The sequence below is a fragment of the Eumetopias jubatus genome, unplaced genomic scaffold, assembly GCF_037043125.1.
Source record: "Eumetopias jubatus isolate StellerSeaLion01/CBP00866 unplaced genomic scaffold, mEumJub1_p1.0 scaffold_1, whole genome shotgun sequence".
In the NCBI taxonomy this organism is placed as follows: Eukaryota; Metazoa; Chordata; class Mammalia; order Carnivora; family Otariidae; genus Eumetopias; species Eumetopias jubatus.
In genome coordinates this window covers 2,312,303-2,335,726 of record NW_028274807.1, presented here as the reverse complement: position 1 = coordinate 2,335,726, position 23,424 = coordinate 2,312,303, and the positions used below count along the sequence as shown (strand labels likewise).

The 23,424-nt window shown below is 56.1% G+C and overlaps 1 protein-coding gene across 8 annotated transcripts in view; it reads left to right on the top strand.

Moving 5' to 3' along the window:
* TRPM2 (transient receptor potential cation channel subfamily M member 2) overlaps positions 1–23,424 on the top strand; it is a 60,641-nt gene that overhangs the window by 31,455 nt on the left and 5,762 nt on the right. For all 8 annotated transcript variants that reach the window (XM_028126555.2, XM_028126553.2, XM_028126562.2 and 5 more), the window contains 18 exons: positions 2,165–2,286; positions 2,480–2,833; positions 5,307–5,444; positions 6,774–6,903; positions 7,056–7,201; positions 7,700–7,812; positions 8,369–8,582; positions 9,312–9,430; positions 9,961–10,093; positions 10,522–10,693; positions 14,639–14,822; positions 16,004–16,185; positions 16,392–16,524; positions 18,242–18,329; positions 20,339–20,426; positions 21,084–21,241; positions 21,940–22,016; positions 22,266–22,367. In XM_028126555.2, the coding sequence (XP_027982356.2) occupies positions 2,165–2,286; positions 2,480–2,833; positions 5,307–5,444; positions 6,774–6,903; positions 7,056–7,201; positions 7,700–7,812; positions 8,369–8,582; positions 9,312–9,430; positions 9,961–10,093; positions 10,522–10,693; positions 14,639–14,822; positions 16,004–16,185; positions 16,392–16,524; positions 18,242–18,329; positions 20,339–20,426; positions 21,084–21,241; positions 21,940–22,016; positions 22,266–22,367 (2,653 nt within the window). The remainder of the gene's footprint in view (positions 1–2,164; positions 2,287–2,479; positions 2,834–5,306; positions 5,445–6,773; positions 6,904–7,055; positions 7,202–7,699; positions 7,813–8,368; positions 8,583–9,311; positions 9,431–9,960; positions 10,094–10,521; positions 10,694–14,638; positions 14,823–16,003; positions 16,186–16,391; positions 16,525–18,241; positions 18,330–20,338; positions 20,427–21,083; positions 21,242–21,939; positions 22,017–22,265; positions 22,368–23,424) is intronic.

The window sequence follows — 23,424 nt, the reverse complement described above, 5'->3', positions numbered from 1 at the left end:
AGGCCGCCCGCGTCCGGGGAAATGCCCTCGAAGGCGGTGAAGGGGGTTCCTGGGGCCCTGGGGAGGGCAGGACCCCTCGCCCACGGCCAGGATGGACCCCAATGTCTGCTCTCGAGTGTGCTCTTGGGCATCCAAGAACCAGTGAAGCCAGCGCTGTGGATCGTGGTTTCTGCTGGGGCCCGCGCCGAGCGGGTAGGGAGCCTCTGGGGTGGTGGAAAGTTCCATTTCTTGATCCTGGTGGTGGTGACACAGGTGTAGACATCAGCCAGAGTCGCTGAGCTGCACATTTAAGGTGGTGCCCTTTAGAGGTATGTTACCCTCTGTGAGGAGTTAGGGAAAGCTTGTTGGGCAGCGTCCGTGGACGGTGCCTTCCAAGTCCCGGTCCGGCGGGGAGAGCGGGTCATGGGGCAGAGACGGAGGCCGCATTTATTTCTGGAAGCAACACAGAATAAGTGGTTGTAATTCGTTGCTCAGGAGAAAGGCAGTGGGACTCTGGGAGAAAGGGACTCTCTCTTTATTATGTGAGTACATATGAAAAAATAGAAATACACACATATATATGGTTTTTCAATGACAGCCCCTTTTAAAAATCACCTTTATTGAGGTATGGCTTATATACAGTTAAAGTCCCCCATCCTGGGTTTACTGCTGTGTGCATTTTAACAGGTATGTCCCCCCCGTGCACCCATCCAATCCAGACACGGGACACGTCCCTCCCCCCGGCCCTCGCCCTCAAAAGCTCCCTGTGCCTCTGTGTGCTTCAGGCAACCATTTATCTGCTTTCTGTCCTCATAGACGGGCTTATCCCCGTGCCAGAGCCTCACTTAAATGGAGGCAGACGCAGTAGTCCTTTCTGTCCTGCTTCTCCAGCTCAGCGCAATATTTTGGAGATTTTTCCGTGTTGTCGCACATCCCAGAACTCCGTTCCTTTCTGCCGCGAGCAGTCCTCCACTAGTTTTCCAGTGCATGTGTCGCTGGACGTGCAGGCCGCCTCCAGCGTGGGGCTCTTATAAATAAAGCTGCTATTCTCGTTTCTCTTGGGTCCACATCTCGGGGTGGAATTACTGGTTCTTTATGGTAAGCATATGTTTAACTTGATAAGAAACCGCCAAACCGTTTTCCAACGAGATCACACCCCTTTACCCCGCCGCCAGGCGTGGACGCGACCTCTAGCGGCTCTGCGTCCTCACCGTCCGGCAGCGCGGTCCACCGTTCGGGGCGTGTGAGGTGACAGCTAGGTGTGGTCTGAATTCGCGTCTCCCCGATGGCCGGCGACATCCTGGGGTTGTTGGCCATGTACGTATCATCTTGGTGATGGGTCTTTCAGGTCTTCTGTCCGCGTTTATTTGGTTGTTGGTCGCCTCGTTTTTGAGTCATAAGAGTTCTTGATGCAGTCGGATACAGGGCCTCTGTCCGATACATGCCCTGGGGTGTTTTCTCTTGGGTTCCTGGCCCCCTTTCCTAGCTCCTTCAAGGTGTCCTTGGCGAGCGGAAGGCTTAGGTTTTACAGGAGCATAATCGATCCATTTTGTCGCGTATGGCTCATGTTCCCCGCCCCCGAGAAACCCGCACACCCGTGGCTGCAGGCTTCACGCAGCATCGCTGCGGGCACAGCCTTCTGCTCACGCCTCCGCACTGCGCCTCACACTGGCTTCTGCATCGTGTGGTGTGAGAAAGGGTCGAAGTTGCTGTTTCCTTCCCCAAATAAGCACCCGTGCTTTAGTGCACAACGCCAACAAGAGAGAGCAGGAACTGGTTTGCAGAGTGCCTGTGGTGAGAGGCTGGCCAAACTCTGGGTTTGCACTGAAGGCGGGAAAGGGAACAGACCGCATGTGCAGGTGTCACTTTCGAATGTTCCTTCAGAAACGCCTGTCTGTCTGAGACGGTGTTTTCTTTAAGCTTGGGGGATGAGGGGTTTGACCAGGCAGGGGGCAGGGGTGAGCCCGAGCGATGCCCCAAACCCAGAGAGTCTCTGATTCCAGCACTGAAAGGAAAAGTGCCCTCGGAGGGAGGCAGATTTTGCCGCTGGGCATGCTCTTCAGTCGAAGTCACGGAGAGACCAGGCTTGGTGACAGGTGCCTCCCTGTCTGACTTTGTCGGATGCAGGGAAGTGGCTTTGAGGCCCAGACCGAAGCCCCCTGACGCGAGTGCCTTTTGCCTGCAGCCTCTCGGAGCCATGACTACTTTGGCCACGAGAACTGGGGCCACCAGCTGAAGTTGGCGGTGGCGTGGAACCGTGTGGACATCGCCCGGAGCGAGATCTTCTCTGATGAGCGGCAGTGGAAGGTAGGGCTCCCAGGTGGCCCTGCGTATGGCCTTGTTGGCCAGCAGGAGCAAGGACAGGCCCTGGAGGGTGGCCTCTGTCTAGACCCCAGCCCTCGTCCTGGTGGAGAGCACCCCGGCCACTTCCTCCCTTCCCAAATCGGACACACTGCAATCAGGGTGTGCGAGGCGTGCGCCCCATGGTGCTCTCTCTCAGCCTTCAGAGCTGCACCCCGTGATGATGGCCGCCCTCATTTCCAACAAGCCCGAGTTCGTGAAGCTCTTCCTGGAGAATGGGGTGCGGCTGAAGGAGTTCGTGACCTGGGACACCCTGCTCTACCTGTACCAGCACCTGGACCCCTCCTGCCTGTTCCACAGCAAGCTGCAGAAGGTGCTGGCCGAGGAGCCCGAGCAGCCGGTGTCCGGGCCCACCGCCCCCCGCGTGCAGATGCACCACGTGGCCCAGGTGCTCCGGGAGCTCCTGGGGGACTTCACGCAGCCGCTGTACCCCCGGCCCCGGACAGGCGATCGGCCCCGTCTCCTGCTCCCCATGCCAAACATCAAGCTCAACGTGCGTGCTGGTGACGGGCCCCACCCCACCTGGCCTGGGTGCTAGGCCGCTGCTAGGTCCTTAGCACTTTTGTTTAAAGAAATAATCTTTTATTGTTATTGGAAAGGAAATACACTCCCTGTCTTGGTCTGTCAGGGCCGCCATCACAAGATACCATAGCCCGGGTGGCTTAAACAACAGACATTTAGTCTCTCACAGGCTGGAGGCTAAAGTCCGAGGTCAAGACATCAGCGGGGTTGGTTTCCAGTGGGGCCTCTCTTCCTGGCTTGAGAACGGCCGCCTTCTTGCCACGTCCACATGTAGTTCTTGTTCAGTGGGCACACAGAGAGATACAGAGAGCAATGGTGTCCTCTCTTCTTATAGGGACACCGGTCCTATCAAATCAAGGCCACAACCTATGGCCCTAATCACCTCCTCAGACGCCCTGTCTCCAAATACAGTCACTTTAGGAGCTGGGGCTTCAACATACAAATTCTGGGGACGCATTTCAGTCCATAATTCTCCCTTTCTAAAAATTTCAAACGGTACAAAAGGTTATGTGGGGAAAATGGTCCCCCTCATGCCATGAACCCCAGTCCTGGCCACATGTGGTCAGGTCAGCAGAACTCCACCAGATCTCTGTGAGGGTACCCAGCATGTGCACTGCAGCACGGGAGAAGTCCTTTTCTAGTCTCTATCCATATTTGATGGGAATCCTGCAGCATCTCAGCGCTAAGTGTAATGTCAGCAAGTATCCGCCTCCCCGGTTCTTTAAGCTTTCACAAATGAAGCCCAAGTGCTGAGTTTTGTCAGGTGCGTTTTGGGAATTTGAACTGCTCTTCTTCATTAACCTATGAATTTGCTGAATTATTTTAATAGATTTCCTGATAGCAAAACATTTTTATTCCTGTTTTAATCTCAACTTGATTGCAGCAGAACATGTGTTTAGTATGATGCTGGATTATGTTGCCAATATTTTCATGGTTTTTGCATCAGAATGTTTGAGCCTTTGATTGTAGTTTTATTTTGGGGGCTATCTTTGTCAGGTTCTGGTATCAGCTTTATGTTATCCTTGGGAAAACCATTGGGAAACCTTCTTTATTTCTTTGCTCTGGAACAGTCTATTTGGCTGGAATTCTTTGTTCTTACAAGCTCAGCAGGCTCTCCTGTGAGTCCATCAGGGCTCAGTGCCTTTTTGGGTAGTAGCTCTAAGAACTTTCTCCAGTTTCTTTTCTGATAATTTCTTGGTTTAGGTTTTCTATGTGTTCTACAATCAATTTTGGTTTGTTGTTGTTGTTGTTTTGGGGGTTTTTTTGGCAGAAAATTATCCCATTCCTTCAGGTTTTCAAATTCATCCATTGTCTCAGGTGAGCTCTGTCTGACCCCACCTGAGAAAGATGTTGTTGTGGCTTGGTTTTGTGGATTCACAATTCTGCTCTTCTTGATTCCACTGTATTTAAGATACCCTTTAAAAATGTCCAAAGTGGAAGCTCATAGTTAACCATGTCCATAATTTATTTAGTGTGTCAACTCATTTCTTTTAATATAAAGACAAGGCTTCAAGAAATTTCTAAAGTTTCTTAAAGAAAGTGGAATCTTGCGTGTGGTGTGGGATATGTGTTCTCACTTCTGGAAATTGTTTCCAGACTGTCTGAGTAGGTGTTTACTGATTGATGGGCTAGGAAGCTGGATTCCTGCATCACTGTGTGAATTGAGTATGCCTGGGGGTGAGGTGCCCTCCTGGTCACATGTAATCCTTATCCGTTTGGCTCTTTCTTATTGGCCTTCTCTGCAGGAGACACTGTGTAGATTCCCTTGAGTAGCTCACAGCCATGAATCTAGAACAGACTCTGTGCTAGAAGTTGACCTCACAGAAAGGCTTTGATGCCGTCAGATAAGATTAAGGAAACTCGAGGTGCCTGTTGTGTAAATAAGAGGCTACAATTGTTGGCAAAAGAATTAGCTGGGTATTCCACTTTCTGAATGTTTCTACATGTCTCCAGAGTGATAGTTTTATTTTTTTAATTTTTTTTAAGATTTTATTTATTTTTTTTTAAAGATTTTTGATTTATTCATTCAAGACACAGAGATAGAGAGAACCTGAGCAGGGGGAGAAGCAGAGGGAGGGGGAGAAGCAGGCTCTCCGCTGAGCAGGGAACCCGATGCAGGGCTCGATCCCAGGACCCTGGGATCATGACCTGAGCCAAAGGCAGATGCTTAACCATCTGAGCCACCCAGGCGCCCCTCCAGAGTGACAGTTTTAAAATTCCGGTATGCATGAAATCGGGCTAAGGTGTTGTTGAAAATGCAAGTTGCAGGGCTCACCCTCCAGGGACAGTGGTTCTGGAAAGGTGTGGGGGGCTCAGCCTCTAGGGACAGTGGTTCTGGGAAGGTGTGGAGCTGGGTTCAAGACCTGTACCCTCAACAGGCCCACCCAGGGATACTGATGCTAGTGGGGACCTAGGAGAGGTTCTGAATGTCCACTGCTCACCAGATGCAGGGAGTGAGTCTCCGGTCCCTCAACAAGCGTTCACCAGGACATGTGGCCTTCACCATAGATCCAATCCGTGATCTTCTCATTTGGGCCATCATCCAGAACCGTCGGGAGCTGGCAGAAATCATCTGGGCGCAGGTAACTAGTTTCTCAAGACGCATGACTGTGTGTGAACAGGTGACAGGGCTCTAGCCAGGGAATGTGGCCAGAAAGCCCAGGACCAACAGCGGGTAGAGGAGCATGTGACCTTGGAGGGAGGGTGGTGGGTGTCCATGATCCCAGAAGGGACCCAGAGTGCCCAGTGTTGGAGAACAGAGAGCTTGGCTCAGGCAAGAAAAGAATTTTAAGAAGGTGGGCTGTCCAGGGTGGAGGCTCAGCATGCAGGCACAGCTGGGTGGAGCCAACCTCCATGGCGACACGGGTGGGTTCTGGTGAGTTGGCCCCTGTGCCATGGCCGACCTGCTCAGTAGAAACTCTGCAGAAGGTGACATCCCTGGAGGGGCTGAATCTCCTTCCACTGACCATTAGGGATCTCGACAGAGACAGTCTGTTACTCGGATGGGGAGCAAGCCCCTGATGTGCCTGCCCTGAGCCCCTTTGTGGGCTCTTTGGGAACATCAGCCCTCAGCTCCCTCATCACTAGGCTGTGGGCAGCTTCATGGTCATGATGGAGGACGTGCCAGGCTCAAGTCCCCCACACGTGGTTTTCCTTTACTTCAAGCAGATTCTCTCCTTAAAGGGAAATTAAAGTGTGATTTTTTTTCTCAGAGAGGTCCCCTACTTCTCAGTGTTGGCATTTCCAAATTGCTTTTATGGAATTGACCCCCTCCCCAGTGTCACCAGCAGAGAGGTTTTGGTGGCTTCCACCCTCTCCATAGTTCTGGGAGGTTTGTCCTTTCCCAAGGTACGTGGTGGGTCAGCAGCAGAGCTAGGCCTGACTGTGGCCTCGGGTGTGCTCTGTGGGGCTCAGTGCATGGGAGGACCAAAGATTTCCAGGCTCTGCCACCAGCCCCTTGTTGTGGGCCAGACAGTGTCTCTGGGCTGTGCTTTGAGAGGCCTCCTTGAGATTTTCTCAGCATCCCTGGTGCCTGGGACTGGCAGTGCCATTGAGGCAGGGTGCCTAGAGCCTGAGGGGGACTTGTGTGGACCTGGTCCCATTTCTGCCCTTTAGCCCCGTGCCTGGGCTTGACCAGATGCCCAGGCAGTGCTGGGACTCATGCTGTCTGGGCCGTGCTCTGGGTGGGCAAGCAGACCCCTCCCACTGGCCAGTGCGGGAGACTGGGCCACCAGCTCAGGCTCACCTCCTGATATGGGGTGACCCAAGTGGTTTATGTGGACAGGGGCACAAGTAATCACGTAGCGGCCCATGCTGTCGTGAGGCCTCTGTTCTCATCACCCCCGGGTAGTGTGACTGGGGTTCCTGGGCTGGACCGTCCAGGTCCTCACGGTAGCTCCCCTGGTGCCCAGAGCCAGGACTGCATTGTGGCGGCCTTGGCCTGCAGCAAGATCCTGAAGGAGCTGTCCAAGGAGGAGGAGGACATGGATAGTTTGGAGGGGATGTTGGTGCTCGCTGACGAGTATGAACACAGAGCCATCGGTGAGTTCACGGGGCGGTGGCCCTGGACCACGGCTCAGCTCCTCACCTGTCACCCCAGGGTCCTCGTCCCTGGTCCTGCCCGGACTGTGGCATCTGGAGGAGCCACTCCCGGATGCTGTCCCCAGGTCGGACATGGATCTTCCTTCTGCCAGGGGTGTTCACCGAGTGCCACCGGAAGGACGAGGAAAGAGCGCAGAAACTGCTCACCCGTGTGTCGGAGGCCTGGGGGAAGACCACCTGCCTGCAGCTGGCCCTGCAGGCCAAGGACATGAAGTTCGTGTCTCACGGAGGCATCCAGGTGACCTTCTGAGGCTCGCGTCCAAGAAGAGCTGCCCGTGGGCTGTGGGCACTGATGCAGCCTCTCGCTCACCTCCAGGCACACAGGTCCCTGTGCTGCGGCCGCCCGGGGTCCCGGCGACAGGGCCTGGCCCTTGGTCGTGTGCTCCCCTCCCGTTTTGCAGGTCAGGAAACTGACGCTAAGAGAGAGCGGGTGGTGGGTTGTGAGGGCTCATCCCTACAGGGGTGTTCCTACCTGGGAGCCTGCAGTCCTCCGGGTGGCCCCAGCCCGTTCCCCTGAGAAAGACTGGCCGGGCCCTGCCCACCCGGAGCCTCTTCCTCAGCCGGCAGATGATGGGGTCCGTCCTGCACTGCCCACCACATGGCGTGGCCGGGGGCGTCAGAGCACTGTGTTAGGGAGCATGCAAGGCACTTTGCATGGAGCAGACGCATCGTTCACCCTCAGCGGTGGGGTCCCAGGGGGCGCCCCCTATTCTGAAGCTGCCTCCTTTGTCCACAGGCCTTTCTAACCAAGGTGTGGTGGGGCCAGCTCTGCGTGGACAACGGGCTCTGGCGGGTGATCCTGTGTATGCTGGCCTTCCCGCTGCTCTATACCAGCCTCATCTCCTTCAGGTACCAGCTGGCTGCTGGGCTGTGGGCAGGGCCGGGGCCTCAGACCTTCCTTCCCAATTGTGCTCGCAGGGGGCAAGTCATGCCTGTCCTCATGGCTGCCGCTGGGTCCTACAGCGGTCGAGAGGCATGCGGGCGGGAGGCAGAGGGAGGGTCCCCACCTGTGGGAAGCACCCACTGTGGGCGGAGCACCTGCCCTGCATTGTCACTCACCTGACATTAAGCACCTGCCCTGCCCTGAGCACCTACTTTACACGGAGCACCTGCCCTGCCCTGAGCACCCACTAGCCAAGCATTTCATTTCAGTCCTAGCAAAACCAGAGCCAAAGGGCTCTCTCAGGGTCCTCCCTTACGTGGAGCCGTCCGGTGGAGCCCTCTCCGTGGCTGCCCATGCAGGGTCCGTGGGCTCTGCATGGACAGCGTCTGTCCTGGTGCTTCTGTCTGTCATGTGATGTGAGCGCATGAGCACTTTGGCCCCACTCCTTGGGGGAGGCAGCGCTCCCGCGGGCTCTTGGGGCCCCTCGCAGCCTCGCCATCCCCCTCCCCCTGGTGTCTGCAGGGAGCGGAAGCTGCAGGCCGGCCGGGGCCTGCCCCGGGTCCGCGCCTTCTTCAGCGCGCCCGTGGTCGTCTTCCACCTCAACACCTTGTCCTACTGTGCCTTCCTGTGCCTCTTCGCCTACGTGCTCATGGCGGACTTCCAGCCCTCACCCTCGTGGTGCGAGTACCTCATCTACTTCTGGCTCTTCTCCCTGGTGTGTGAGGAGCTGCGGCAGGTGTGCCCCCACCCCCGCGCCCTTCCCCACGTCCCCAGCCCACGTGGATTGTCCTCTGGCCCCCGCCCCCATCTGGGGGCCCCTGGCCCCGGGACCCGCAGCCGGGTCCCTTTCGTGGGTGGGCCCACGGTGGGCTCACAGACACCCACACACCGCGGCCAGGGCCCGGGTGGCCTCAGAGCTCCTGGGAGGCAGGTGCGGGAGGCAGCGCTGTCCCACCGGCCTCTCCCAGCTTTCCTCTGGCCGCACGGCCTCCTGAAGCCAGACCCTCTCCCAGGGACAAAGCCCCAGCCTCAAAGGTGGCAGCCCCAAAATGGGGACCCACGTGTACCCTCCTCCCCGAGTCTGACCATCTCCGGAAGGGACCCGCCCAGCTGCCAGGGCCCAGGGCTGCCGCGGCCCCCACCCCTCTTGGGGCTGCCGTGGAAGCAGGTGAACAGGGGTCCGGTGGGAGCTGGCTGGCTGCTGACAGAGAGGACAGTCAGCCCCAAGAACACAGCCAATTGCGAATTGAGCAGGGCTGTGGTCGGTCGGAGGGCGGGCTCAGGGCAGCCTGGCAACGCCTCTGCCTGGAGCTCCTCTCCCACTGCTCCTCGACCCGGGGGCCCAGGGACGGTGGAAGTCTGTGCCCTGCCTGGCTGGCCTCCCTCTCCGGGAAGGAGCGAGTGCTCTCACTGCTCAGGTGACGATGGTGGTGACAGCCAGGCCCCTAACCATGCCCTCTCTCAGCTCTTCTATGACCCCGACGGGTTCGGGCTGATGAAGATGGCACTCCTGTACTTCAGCGACTTCTGGAATAAGCTGGACATTGGTGCCATCCTGCTCTTCGTAGCAGGACTGACCTGCAGGTGAGGGGCCCCGTCTGCCCTGGACCTCCCCGCCGTCTGCGACGGCAGCCCCGAGGGCTCAGGTGCCCCCGAACCGGCCTGTTGTCTGTCTGGTGGGCAGAACCTACCCCAGGACTGCTGGGGGAGCAGAGGAGGAAGGTGCCAGAGCTCCCTGCCCCCTCAGATGGCTGAGCGTCTGCAGCCCAGTGGCCCCTTCTGGCACCTCCTGCTGTGGCCCTGGCCACTCCGCTGCCCACTGGGGCCACATGCGTCCCTGCCACGGTCCCTTTCTCCAAGAAGCAAGAGGGACCAGCCACACTGCCTCCCAAGAGGCCTGTGTGGCCTGCCTACCCTGCCCAAGGCTGGGCTTCCAGACTTTTCTGGAAAACACACCTCCCTGGAAGCTCTGGTCCATGAGCTCATACCCCTTTTTAGTACTTTGGGGTCCAGAGGCCTCCAGAGCCACATGTTAGCTCGGGCAGGTGAGCAGGCAGCTGGGGCCAGGCTCCGGCAGCGGCGAGCTGAGGGGTCCTTGATTCTGCCTTGGGCAGGCTCATTCCCGGGCTGCTGTACTCCGGGCGCATCATCCTCTCTCTGGACTTCATCATGTTCTGCCTCCGGCTGATGCACATTTTTACCATCAGTAAGACGCTGGGGCCCAAGATAATCATCGTGAAGCGGATGGTAAGGGGATGAGCGGGTCCTGCACCAGCTGGAAGTGAGGTGCCCCAGGGCTTGAGCGCACCGCTAGGTTCCCATGTCCCTGCTTTGCCCTCGGGCTCCCAACCCCAGCATGCCTGTCTCGGGTCCTTGCCTGTATGTCATGTCTTCCAGGCAGCCTCCCCCAATCTCCACAGCTCGTTCCTTATTGCTGTTACAGCTCCGGTCACTCCCCTCCATGGGTCACAGTCACATCCAGCCCCTCATATGCATCGCGTGGTGCCCAGCACCCTGTTAGGATATGGGGACAGGCCCAGGACTGTGAGCCCCCGTGTCCCTGCCCTGGGCATCGGCGGCTTCTCCCACCGCTGCAGAGCGCACAACCTGGGTGTGGGGGGAGGGGGCCCTTGTGGGTGCACACGGCTGCAGCTGGGGCCCCTCTGTCTCTGCAGATGAAGGACGTCTTCTTTTTCCTCTTCCTGTTGGCGGTGTGGGTGGTGTCTTTTGGGGTGGCCAAGCAGGCCATCCTCATCCACAACGAGAGCCGGGTAGACTGGATCTTTCGGGGGGTTGTCTACCAGTCATACCTCACCATCTTCGGGCAGATGCCGGCTTACATCGACGGTAGGACATGGGGTGTTGACAGCTCCAGCAGGGGCACCTGCAAAGCTCACAGAAGGGTGGGAGACAGGGGGACGGGGGTCGCATCTCCCCAAGTGCCTGCATGGCAGAGAGGCAGGTGCGTGTGATGTTCGGTTGAGGGGGTTGGGATCTTCGAAGCTGAAGCTGTGCTGAGGTCCCAGGCGGGCCAGGGATGTGGCCTGGGGCTCTGGGGCCTCAGGTGACACCCCTCCCCCACACCGCATGCCTCCCTGGCCCTCCTCCTCCTCTGGACGGGCAGAATCCTTTTTGTATACGGAGTTTTTTGTTTTCAACAGCTTCATCGAGATATAATTCACACACCGTGAAGCTCACCTGTATAAAGTGTGTGCTTTAGTGGTTTTTAGTGTACTTAGAGGATCTAACTTTAGAACATTTGCATCACCCACCAAAGACACCCATTAGCAGTCACTCCCCATCCCCCCCAACTGTTGGCGACCTCTAATCTACTTTCCGTCTGTTCAATTTGTCTTTGCTGGACATTTCATGTAAATCAGATAATGTAATATGTAATCTTTGTATCTTGCTTTTTCTTAGTGTAACGTTTTCAAGACTCACCCATATTGTAGCCTGCATCAGTATTTAATTCCCTTCTATTTATTACTAAATAATATTCCATCATATGGATAGACCACATTTAGTTTATGCATTTATAAGTTGGTGAACATGCATTGTTTCTACTTTTTGGCTGTTATGAATAACATTGCTATGAACAGTTATTTATGTTTTTTTATAAGCTTTTGTGTGGACATATGTTTTCATCTCTCTTGGGTTTATATCTGGAACTGTAATGTATACCTGTTGGGTTGTATGCTAAATCTGTGTTTAACTTTTTGAGAACCGGCCAAACTATTTTCTGTGGCAGCTGTCCTGTGTTTTATGTCCCCACCAGCAACGTACATGAGGGCCCCAATTTCCACATTCTCTCTGGCTTGTCATTGGCTTTTTTTTTTTTGCTTCTGCCCATCCCAGTGAGTGTGAAGCGCATTTCATTGTGGCTCTGATTTGCATTTCCCTGATGGTGAATGATGTGGAGCATCTCTTCATGTGCTCCCTGAGCCATTCGGATGTCTTCTCTGGAGAAATGTCTACTCCTCTCCTTGGCCCATTTCTCAAGTGGATTATTTTTCTTTCTTACTGATATACGAGAATTCTCTACATATGGACACCAGTTTCTTCTCATATGTGTGATTTACCAATATACTCTGTGGGTCAGTGTGTCACCTTCTTTCTCGTGTCCTTCAAAACACAAAAGTTTTTAGCTTTGATGAAGGCCACCTTATCAATCGCTTTTATCATTTGTGCTTTTGGTGTCATATCTCAGAACCTGATGCCTGACCCAAGGTCATGAAGACTTATGTCTGTGTAGTTATTCCTGAAGTAATAGCTTTTGTTCTTACTTTTGGCTGTTGAGCTATTTAAACTAATTTTTTATACAGTGTGAGGTAAGGGCCATTCTTTTGCATGCAAATTTCCGGTTGTTCAAGCACCATGTATTGAAAAGACGATTTCTCCCTATTGAATTGTCTTGGCCTCCATGTCAAAAATCAATTGACCATTAACGAAAGGGTTTATCTATAGACTCTCAACCCTATTCTGTTGATCTGTATGTCTGTTCTTGTGCCAACACCACATGGTCTTGGCAAATGTAATTTCGTAGTAAGTTTCACAATCAGGATGTGTGAGTCCTTCAACTTTGTTCTTCTTTTTCAAGATTGCTTTGGCCTGTGGGTTCCTTGGGTCCACATGAATTTTGGATTCAGCTTCTCACTTTCTCCAAAAGGCATCTAGGATTTTGACTGTGAGCATGGGATGCCTTTCTGCTTATTTAGATCTTCAGTTTATTTCAACAATTTTTATAATTTTCAGTGTGTAACTTACACTCCTTTTAAGTTTATTCTTAAGATTTTTATTCTTTTTCATGTTATTGTAAATAGAATTATTTTATTAATTTCATTTTTGGGATTGTTTATTGCTAGTGTGTAGAAATATGCTATATTTGCGTGTTGATCTTGTATCCTGAAACCATGCTGAACGTCTTTACAGCTCTCATAGTTTTTTAGTGGATTCCTCAGGATTTACTATATACAAGATCATGCCCTCTGCAAATATAGGTGCTTTTACTTGTTCCTTTCCCATCTGATACATTTATTTCTTTTTCTTGCTTCATTATCCTGGCTAGAACTCCTGGTACAACATTGAATAGAAGTGTCCAGAACAAACATTTTTATGTTGTTCCTGATCTTAGAGGGCGAAGCTTTCAGTCTTTCACTATTAAGTATGATGTTCACTGTGGGGTTTTTGTAAATGTCCTTCATCAGAGTGAAGAAGCACCCTTCTATCCCTAGTTTCTTGAGTGCTTTTATTATAAAAGCGTATAGGATTTTGTCAAACACTTTTCCTGCATCTGTTGAAATGTTCACATGACTTTTGTTCTTCATGCTATTAATATGGTGTGTTATATTAATTGATTTCCAGATGTAAAACCAACTCTGCCTTCCTGGGATATATCTCACTCCGTCATGGTGTGAAATTCTTTTTATGTGTTGCTGGATTCAGTTTGCTGGCATTTTGGGGAGGGTTTTTGCATCTATGTTCATAAAGGGCATTGGTCTATAGTTTTGTTTTCGTCTGGTTTTGGTATCAGGGTGATACTGGCCTCATAGAATGAGTTAGCAGTGTTCCCTCCTCCTTCACATTTTGGAAAAGTTTGTGAAGGATTGGTTTTAATTCTTTAAACATTCAGTAGAATTCACCAGTGAAGTCATCTGGGCCTGAACTCTTCTTTGTGTGAAGTTTTAAATTATTACTTCAATCTTTTCGCCTGTTATAGGTCTGTTTGTATTTCCCACTTCTTCTTCAGTCACTTCTGGTGTTTTATCTCTTTCTAGGAGTTTGCCCATTTTTCCAAGTCATCTACTTTGTTAGCACACAGTTCTGTAATATTTCCTTATAGTTCTTTTTATTATTGTAGGGTTGGTAGTAATGTTCTTTCTTTCGTTTATAACTTGAACAATTTGAACCTTTTTTCCCCTTGATAAATCTAGGTAAAGGGTTGTAATCTTCTTAATCTTTTCCAGGAAACAGATTTTGGTTTTTATTGATTTTCTTTATTGTTTTTTGTATTCTCTCTGTTATTGCATTTTGATCTTTCTTATTTCCTTCTTTTTTGGGTTCAGTTTGCTTTCCTTTTTTTAGTTTACTAAAGTAGAAGGTTATGTTATTGATTTGGGCTCTTTCTTCTCCTTACAGTGCATGCTTGTTGGGTGGGGAGATTGGCAAAAAGGGCGCAGGGTGGTGGGAGGTACAGACTTCCAGTTTTTAAAGAAAATAGTGCATGCTCATTTTTGAAAAATGTTAAATCCAGAGTAGGTATAAAGAATAATGTCTGTAACCCCACTTCCCCGGTTCGCTGCCGTTAAGAGCTGCCAATGGCTACGCCTCCTTGGGAGTGTTTTGACATACAAGCTGGACGTCTGTTTATGTTTTATTATCTTCTGCACCCTTCCCTTTGCTACAAATGTGGGACTGCACTTCGGTTTGTACCCCCCACCCCGTTGTGTGGGTCAGCATGTGGCCCGTGACACATGGTTCCCTCCCCCTGCCTCCTTCCTCATTGTGAAAGTTGTTCCTTTTCTCGGTTCGAATTCTCTCCCACGGCACTGGGCTCTCCATGGCTGGGGCCTGTGTCACCCCGCCCCGGGGCTGGTTCTTGCCTGGGGCCCAGGCAAGAGTCCTGGAGGGGTCCTTCCCTCTTCCTGCCCACAGAGGACACTTGGGTGTGGACAGACGCCTCTCTCTGGGCCTGAGCTGACAGCTGAGGGGGCGTCCAGGCCCCAGGGATGCTCATTGCCCAAGGGACACTTGTGACTCTGTGTGGTTTCTTTGTTCCCTGCCCGCCCCCCCCAGGTGTGAATTTCAGCCTGGACCAGTGCAGCCCCAATGGCACAGATCCCTACAAGCCCAAGTGCCCCGAGAGCGACGCCATCCGGCACGAGCCTGCCTTCCCCGAGTGGCTGACCGTCATCCTGCTCTGCCTTTACCTGCTTTTCACCAACATCCTGCTGCTGAACCTCCTCATTGCCATGTTCAAGTGAGTGCTGCCCATGCGGGGCCCAGCCAGTGCGGACGGAGCGAGCCCGGGGCCCCAGACGCCAGCGCTGCGAGCTGCCTCGCTTGGCCCAGTGCATGGCCCTTCTCCCTGCTCCCTGCTGCGCAGAGGCTGCCCACGGGCCGGGGGACTCACGGGGAAGTGAGCCTCCTGGGGGGCCCAGGGCACAGCCACATCGGGGCGCAGCTTGGATTCTCACCCAGGGCTCTCAGAAATACCCGAGCTTTGCTCAGCTTCTGTTCTGGTGGAGAAAATATTACATCACAGATTGTTTGTGGAAACGAGTAAGATCCAGAGGGCGAAAGCTTTCTGTGTAGAGCTTTCATTTATTTTTTTTTAAAGATTTTATTTATTTGAGAGAGAGAGAGAGAGAGAGCACAAGCAGGGGGAGGGGCAGGCAGAGGGAAAAGCAGGCTCCCGGGACCCTGGGATCATGACCTGAGCTGGAGGCAGACGCTTCGCCCACTGAGCCACCCAGGCGCCCCTGTGCAGACCTTCCATTTTGCAAACAACGGAGCTGGGCTGTGCGGGGCAAGGGGACCTGGCTGAGGTCATCTCTGGATGTGGAAGAGTGTGTCCCAGCATTTAAGGGCGCGGCTCTTCGGATACGGGATGACCTGTATTCATCCTCTGTGTACGAAGCCCCAACAGGAGCCGAGTGGGGGTCAGCCGCACAGGGTCCCTTGCGTTCCTGGTCTGGATGGGTGTCTTTCTCTCTCGCCCCTTGGGGGCCTCTCTACATCTGGCATTGGGCAGCCCGCCAGGGCCCTCCGGCTAGACGACAAGTGTGCGGAGATGAGCCACGTCCGCCCTTGAAGATCCTGTCCCTTCTCTGTGTCAAATTCAACAGATAATCTCTGTTGAGATTTTGTCAAATGCCAGGACCCTGTCCACCTCCCAACAGTCCTCTGCCTGTTTTGTCCGCTCACAAGTTTTATAACATCTGAAATCCAGGTGTTCTTCATTCTCACCACTGAAACTGCTGAAACTCCCAGGAAGCGCAGAACCCTGAGGCTGGTCGTTGTCTGCATCAGGAATTGTCCTCCGGGGTGCTGTGTGTTTGCTTTCCATGGGCTGCACCCCAGGCCCCTCAGGGGGTGCTGTGGGCGATTCTGGGGGTCCTGCCAGCTCTTCCATGACCCGCGCCCCTTGCCTCCTGCCAGCTACACGTTCCAGCAGGTCCAGGAGCACACGGACCAGATCTGGAAGTTCCAGCGCCACGACCTGATAGAGGAGTACCACGGCAGGCCCCCCGCGCCGCCCCCCTTCATCCTCTTCAGCCACCTGCACCTGTTCATCAAGAGGGTCGTCCTGAAGATACCCGCCAAGAGGCACAAGCAGCTCAGTGAGCCGGCCCTCCCTCCGTGGTCCCCAGAGCGCACTCTCCGCTGTCTCGGGTCCTGGGTGCAGTCAGGGGCCCACAGGGAGCGTGGTTTGCTCCTTCCAGAATCCTGGAAGCTCCATGGGCCTCCGACCTCCCCCCAGCCCTTCCTCCCCGCCGCAGCCCCTCCCAGTCCCCCCTCCCTCCATCTGCCCCTGCCTGCCCCGCAGAGAGCAAGCTGGAGAAGAACGAGGAGGCCGCCCTTCTGTCCTGGGAGATCTACCTGAAGGAGAACTACCTGCAGAACCAGCAGTACCAGCAGAAGCAGAGGCCCGAGCAGCGGATACAAGACATCAGTGATAAGTAGGGGAGGCCGGGGCAGCCCGGGGGCGGGAAACCCCTGCAGCTCCAAGTCACACAGGGCCATAGCCCACCTGGGCCAGCCCCTGGGGCGGGAAACCTGTGTCCTCCAACTGACTCATGGCCTTCCCTCTGGGTCCTTAGGAGGACGGGACCCCACGGGGTGGGACCCCACCCGGGCCGAAGACAGGGCTGACCCCTGCAGACAGGGCTAAAGGAGGGGTGCTGGTGGGGGAGGCCCGCTTGGCCTGGGGGGTGAGCTCAGTGAGCTTACTGGCACACAGCCTTGCTGCCGGTTCTGTGGGGCCGTGGTGGCCGAGCCTGGAGCTCAGGCTCACTGAGCATTGTCCCCCTGCCCCCAGTTCCTCCCTCCCGCCTTCTTTCTGGTGTAAGGTCGGGGCTGCTCACCCCCCAGCCCTGAAGGGTGGGAGGAGTTGGTCCTGCAGTCAGGGTATGCCTTGCTGTGGGCCAGGAGGAGGCAGGGGACACGTGCCCCGTAGCTATGTCCTGTCCCTGGTGCAGTCCCGTGGGCCGTGTGTGTAGAAGGACGTCCTGGGGCCTTGAGCATCCAGGGGTGGGCTCCCTGCAGCCAGGCCGAGCCTGAGCACACCTCTCCTTAGAGCCGTGCACCTGCCTTGCTGTGCGTCTCTGGGCTCCTCGGCGAACGGAGCCGTGATGACAGCCATCGCCTGGCATGGCACGGGAGGGAGCGCACGTGTAAGGCAGGAGCACGTCCTGGCTGGAGCACAGGGGACGATGCTACCCTGCACCGGCCACCTTCCCTCCCTGGGTCGGGGGAGGGATCCGAGGCCCCGGGAGGCGCACCGCGGCCCCACAGCCCTGTGGCTGAGCCACAAAGTGGGGAAGGGGTCTGTTGATGAGGTGGGGTCTCTGACAAGCTTGTCGTGCTGACAAGAGTCATAAGGGTCCAAAGACACGCAGTACCCACGCAGCATATTCACGGGCTGGATGGGGTCCGTGGCAGGAAGCGGTTTTGTGGCTTTTGTGGGATTAGGGGACACACAGTGAGAGGAAGAGTCAACGCCTGGGCCTCAGTGAGGCACGTCCCTCCCCGCTCCCTAGAGAACCATTCACAGTGGGCCACGGGCCCACCTCCGCGCCCACCGGTCCCTGAAGTGGGGGCCAGCTCTCTTACAGGAGAGCGTCCCCTGCAGGTGGGACTGGGCACCCCACGCACAGGCAGACGGGAGAGCCTGGATGACGTCTGGAATTACTTACTGTAAACGCGGCAGACCAGAGCCGCTGAAACTCCCATGTTGTAGCAAAATAGGACCAAACCAGACAGACGTCACCCGAGCAGCAGTGCTGCCCCTCCCCCCGCCCAGTGCGGCCCAGAAGCGGCTCGGAGCTTTGTGCTTCGCCTTCTGGCAGCCCGCGGGCCAATCAAGGCGAGGAGCATCTCGCATACTTGGGTCTCTCTCCCCCGGGGAGGCCCCTACAGGAGTCAGAATGGCTGTGTGAGGTGGGGGGCAATGCACTCGCTACCAGATCTTCCCCTTCAGGGCAGGAGGCAGTGCTCATTCTGCATAGAAATGTATGTTATAAATACTTTCAGATAGAGGGGAAGAGGCCTGAAGTTAAGGGCAGGAGGGGCCAGGCTGCTGGATCTGGCAGGGACCTCCCCCTGCAGCCTAGCGCCATGTTTCCTCAACATCCGGGCCCTCGAGCCTGGCCTGGGCTCAGCTGTGTGTTCTTCCAGGGTCAACACTGTGGTGGACCTGCTGGAGATGGAAAGTCTGAAGCGGTCTGGCTCCATGGAGCAGAGACTGTCCTCCCTGGAGGAGCAGGTAGGTGCCGGGCCGGGCCCTCCTTTTCTGGGTCATGCATCCGACAGGCCTGGGCACCACTCTTTGAGAAGGAGCATGCTGGGGAAATGACCCTGAGAAGGACTTGGGGAATGTTGGGACAACCGTTCCCAACCGGAAGAAGTGCCTTCTTTGTCTTCCAGAAAATTCTGTCAAACACTTCCCCACTGAGCTCGACTTCACTGCACTGGGAGGTGTCTATACCAGGGGCTGGTCTGAGGGAGCTGCTCTGGTCCCCTTCTCTGGTCTCCTCAGAGCTGTCCTCTGAGATGACCCCTCTGCAGGACTCTACGTCCAGACGCTGTGGGAATTACAGACGCCCTGGCCTGCTTTCCCAGGCGCCTGGGGATGCTGGGAGGGAGGGTCACAGGGGATGCAAGATGCATTTGAATGTCGAGAGCAACATCAGAAAGCAGCGTGTGGACATCTCAGACCAGCCCCCGATGGTTGGATTGTGGGGTCAAGGTTTGGATGCTTCTGCACGCAGGGAGCTTGTTCTTTTGTAAGAGGGAGCTCAAAGGACATTGTCAATAGGCAGTTGGCATTAGGTGAACAGCCCCTGCCCCACTCATCCCCCATCAATGAACGTTGATGCTCCTCCACCAGTTGAGCCACATCCACTGGGCTCCAAGCCCTGGGCCTGAGACAGGCAGCGCTGAGCAGCCTTGCAGGCTAGCTGGGCTCAGGTCCCTGAACGTTCATTCACCCACCCATCCATCTATTCGTTCATTGATTCGTTCATCCATTTATCCATCTATCCTTCCATACATACGTCCATTATCCTTCCTTCCATCCATCCATTCTTCCATCCACCCCTCTGTCCTTCCTTCCTTCCATTCTTCCATCCATCTGTCCTTCCTTCCATCCATCCGTCTGTCCATCCATCCTTCCTTCCATCCATCCATCCATCCCCCATCCATCCATCCATCCATCCATCCTTCCTTCCATTCATCCATCTGTCTATCCTTCCTTCCATCCATCCATCCTTCCTTCCATCTGTCATCCATCCATCCATCCTTCCTTCCATCCATCATCCATCATCCATCCATCCATCCATCTATCCATCCTTCATTTCATGTTTCCTTTGCTCCTCCTCTGTGCCATATCCAGGGCTGTCCTGAGGAATGTCAAGGTGAACAGGAATTGTCTCCCCCTCAGAGGTTTCCAGTGTGGGTGGCACAGACATAAATGTCCATTGTCACAGTGTGGTTTAATAAGCACAGCAATGAAGGCAGATGTGGGGGCTGGCGGGTCAGGGAGGCCTCCAGCCTCCAGGATAAGGAGGGGGAGGCAGGGTGGAGGTTGGGTCCCTGCCCTTCTGTGCCCCTCTTGCTGGGGGCACAGAGGACTTGTGCTTTCTTATGAGAGCCCCTGCTGCCCACAGCAGCCTCCCAGCAGGCAGCGCTTGAGCCCTCCAGGCTGGCACTGGAGTCTTGTCTCTTCTCAGCTCTGCTGTGTCAGGTGGGGGCAAGCCACCTGGCCACTGGGCTGGCAGGGGCTCCGCCATCAGCCAGCCCCTGCCCAGGGACCACTGCATGTGGGGGTCTGCCCTAACTGCCTCCTCCCCTGTGGGGCCTCGCCTTGCTGACACCCTCTAACACGGGTGCTGCCGAGCGGCGTCCTCCTAGCCCCTATTCGTCACGTGGCTCCTGCCATCGCCTGCAGTTGAGTATGTTTGGTTTCTAGAAGCTTCTTTTCTCTGGGAGGAGCAGGAGCCATGGGAAACTCCGTGGGTCTTGGTGCCCCACCTTCTCCCTGTGGCTCAGAGCTGTCTTCTGGGGCTTCAGCATGGTCCAGTGGCCTCTGGTGTGTCCAGTTCCAGTGGCCATTGTGTCTCTCTGGTGGGCACTGCTGGTGACCGAGGGAAACAGGGCGGGCTTGGATGCAGCAGGATGGGCGCTACCAGCGGTGCCCTGTGGTTTCAGTGGAGGGGTGGCTGTGCTGTACGGGGGCAGGTGCTGACCATACCTTGTTTGGGATGTGCCTTTCAGGTGGCCCAGACGTCCAGAGCATTGCACTGGATCATGAAGGCGCTGAGGGATGGTGGCTTTGGCTCAGAGGAGGGCCTCCCCACCCTGGGTGAGTGGAGGCTGCGACCGCGGCTGGTCTCTACTGGCCTGTGTTCTTTTGAATCTGGGGGTCCATGGGGAGGAGAAGCAGCAGGCAGGGCTCCCCCTAGGCCTGGGGATGGGCTGACTGAACTCTTCCTGAGCACCGAGCGCCCAGTGGGAGCATAGCCTGTCCCAGAGAAGCAGGGGCCCTGCACAGCCGAGCCCCCCACATGACCAGGTGGGGGACTTTGAGAAGAGGCCTGGCCCACGTCCCTGACCTCCTCTTGTGCATCATGACACAAAGGAGGGGCAGCTCCAGAAGGTGCTGGGGGACAGAAAGCAAAGTCTGCATTTCCAAGTTTGCGGCCAGCCAGGAAGTGAGCATGACTAGCCCTCCTGGGGCATTGTTGGCCCTCCTTAACTGGACGGGCTCTGGGGCAGCCACACAAGGAGGCAGGTGCTGGCTGGGGGCACATTCCCTGACCCCAGATCTCGGTCCTCCCAGAGCCATGGTCCTGGGGCCCTGGGCTGGGGCCCCCTTCAGGGCTGGTGGTGTTCACTCTGGGCTCAGGGAGGTGGAGAAGGCTCAGTTTTGGGTAAAGGGCCATAGAGGACGCCCCTGTCCTGTGGGCAGGTGCCTGAGCCGGGGTCCGGCTTTGCCCACCGCTCCTTGTGGCTGTTCCAGCACCCGAGACGACCTCAGAGGGGCAGGACCATGAGCTGGACGGCAGGCAGAAGGCAGAAGATGTGGGCGACACCCACCACGTGAACGCCCGGCACCTCCTCTACCCCAACTCCCACGTCACGCGTTTCCCCGTGCCCAACGAGAAGGTGCCCTGGGAGGTGAGTGCCAGCCTTGGCCGGAGGCGCCCGGGTTCTGGGGCAGCAGTCCTGCCCCGAGCCCTCCGACACAGCCGGGCCCCAGGTGCACTCACCGGCTGCAGCCCCCCAGGGACGTGTTGGACACAGGAGGAGACGGAGTCCCGCTGGTACACACAGCTAGGGGTGGTGAAGCTGGGATCTGACCCACACGGGGAGCAGACTGTCCCACCACCTCTGGCCACCTCGCTGGTCCTGGACCCCAGCATCCCGAGGTGGTCAGTGCCCCTTTTGTGAGCACCAGCTGAGGGAAAGCATCGAAGGGAGAGGAAGGGCTGACGGCCTTTGCGGGCCCTCCCTGCCCCCACGGGCTTTCTCTCTGGCCTTTCCAGAACCTTCCAGGCTGTGGCTTCCATTCCTTCTCCCCATCCCCTGCCAGCTGGAGTCTTCCTCACTCCTGCAGTCCAGCCTGGACCCCCCACCCCAGCCTGGGGGCTCCCCTAGACCAGCAGTGCCGTTGCTGCCCCCTCGGCTGGGTCCCCAGTGGAGGGTGCACCCCGCAGGCCTGCCTGAGCTCAGAGCTACCATGTGCACTTTGGGGAGGGTCTCGGGGTCCTTGGCTATGAGCACTTTGACGAGGAGGAGCCGCCGTTGGTCATCCTGGGTGCCCTAGCTGTAGTCTGGGGTAAACGTCTGAGGGGAGAACCGCCGTGTTTGTGCAGACGGAGTTTCTCATCTATGACCCACCCTTTTACACGGACGACAGGAAGGACAAGGCCTCGGTGGACCCCGTGGGAAAGTGAGTGTGTGCATCCCTGCCCCCGGCAGGAGGGTGGACGAGGGACCCGCCAGGCACTCCCGGGTGACCGCCAGCGCCGGCTCAGGGCGAGGGTCTGCTTCCTGCCTGGACGGGGTGCCCGCTCTCCCCAAGGACTGGGATGTGCTGGGAGGCACGTGGCTGTGGGCATCTGCGGTCGCAGGCTCTCTGACGGCCCAGCCCAGGGCACCACCCTCTCTTACCGGGACGTGACTCTCCACTTGCTCCCAGCGCCCTGGAAGCCTTGGCTGGCATCAGCTACAACGCCGTGGATGGGCCCATAGACCGGCGGAGCTTCCACGGGCTCTACGCGGTTCAGGATGGGCTCCCTCTGTGAGTGCGGCCGCCCGCCATCCCGCATCACCCTGACCCTGTGGGGGCCTTTGGAGGCTTGCTTCTGGGCTCAGCTGTCCTGTCTTGGCAAACTAGCCATTTTTCTGGTAAAAATGAACAAAACACAGAAGAAAAGACACATTGACATAAAACGTTTCCTTGGTACCTCGACGAGGCCCCCCTCCCTGCCCCTCCTGGGACTCACCCCACTGGCCTTGGGTGCTTTGCCTTCAGCCCTGAGTAACCTCGGGGACTTCCGTTCTTCCCCGTAAAATGGGGATGACCGTCCCGCCATCTCCATGGATTTCTGAGAAAGAGCAGACTTCCCCCGAGAGGGTTCTGGCCACAGGGGAGCCGTTGAGGGGCAGTGGGGTCCCGTCAGGGCATGAACGTGTTTCCCAGCGTCTGTTCTGTGCGGGGACGGGCACTCTGTACGTCTGAGTCCAGCTGTTGAGTGACCGGTGACATCATGCCTGGCAGTCCTTGGGGATCACCTCTGTGTGTCAGCCTGGGGGTCTGGAGTTGAAGGAGCCTCCTCTGGGCGGAGTCGCTGGGGAGGAGGCCGCTCCAGGGGCTGGAGGATGAGAAAGGGGCCGTCAGAATTAGGGACAACAGTTGCTGGGACACCGTGAGCCCCTGGAGCGGACGGGCCCTGGGGCCGCTTGAGAGAGCTGGCAGGGGCAGGGCTTTCAGGAATGTCCTAGAACAAGAGTGGGCCACGGTGTCCGGAGGTGGTGGGAGACGGGCCCCCACTGCCGAGACAGGAGGCCACGCGGGGCCGTGGCACGGGGAGACAGCAGGTTGGCATGTCACAGAGGGACCCGCATGTGTGAGGCCTTCGGGTGCGGACGTGTGTCTATGCGCGATGAGCTAGGCACATGCTCTCTGGGGGGCGCGGTGTCCACCCCAACACTGCTGCGTCCGCAGTGGGGCCGGATGTTGCTTTTCCAACCAACTCCAAGGTGTGCTGAAGCTCCTGCCTCATCCCTCGGAGGCCCTCAGGGACAACATGTGTCCCCAGCGGGACAGTCCTAGGTGGGGAGTTGGAGTTGGCTGG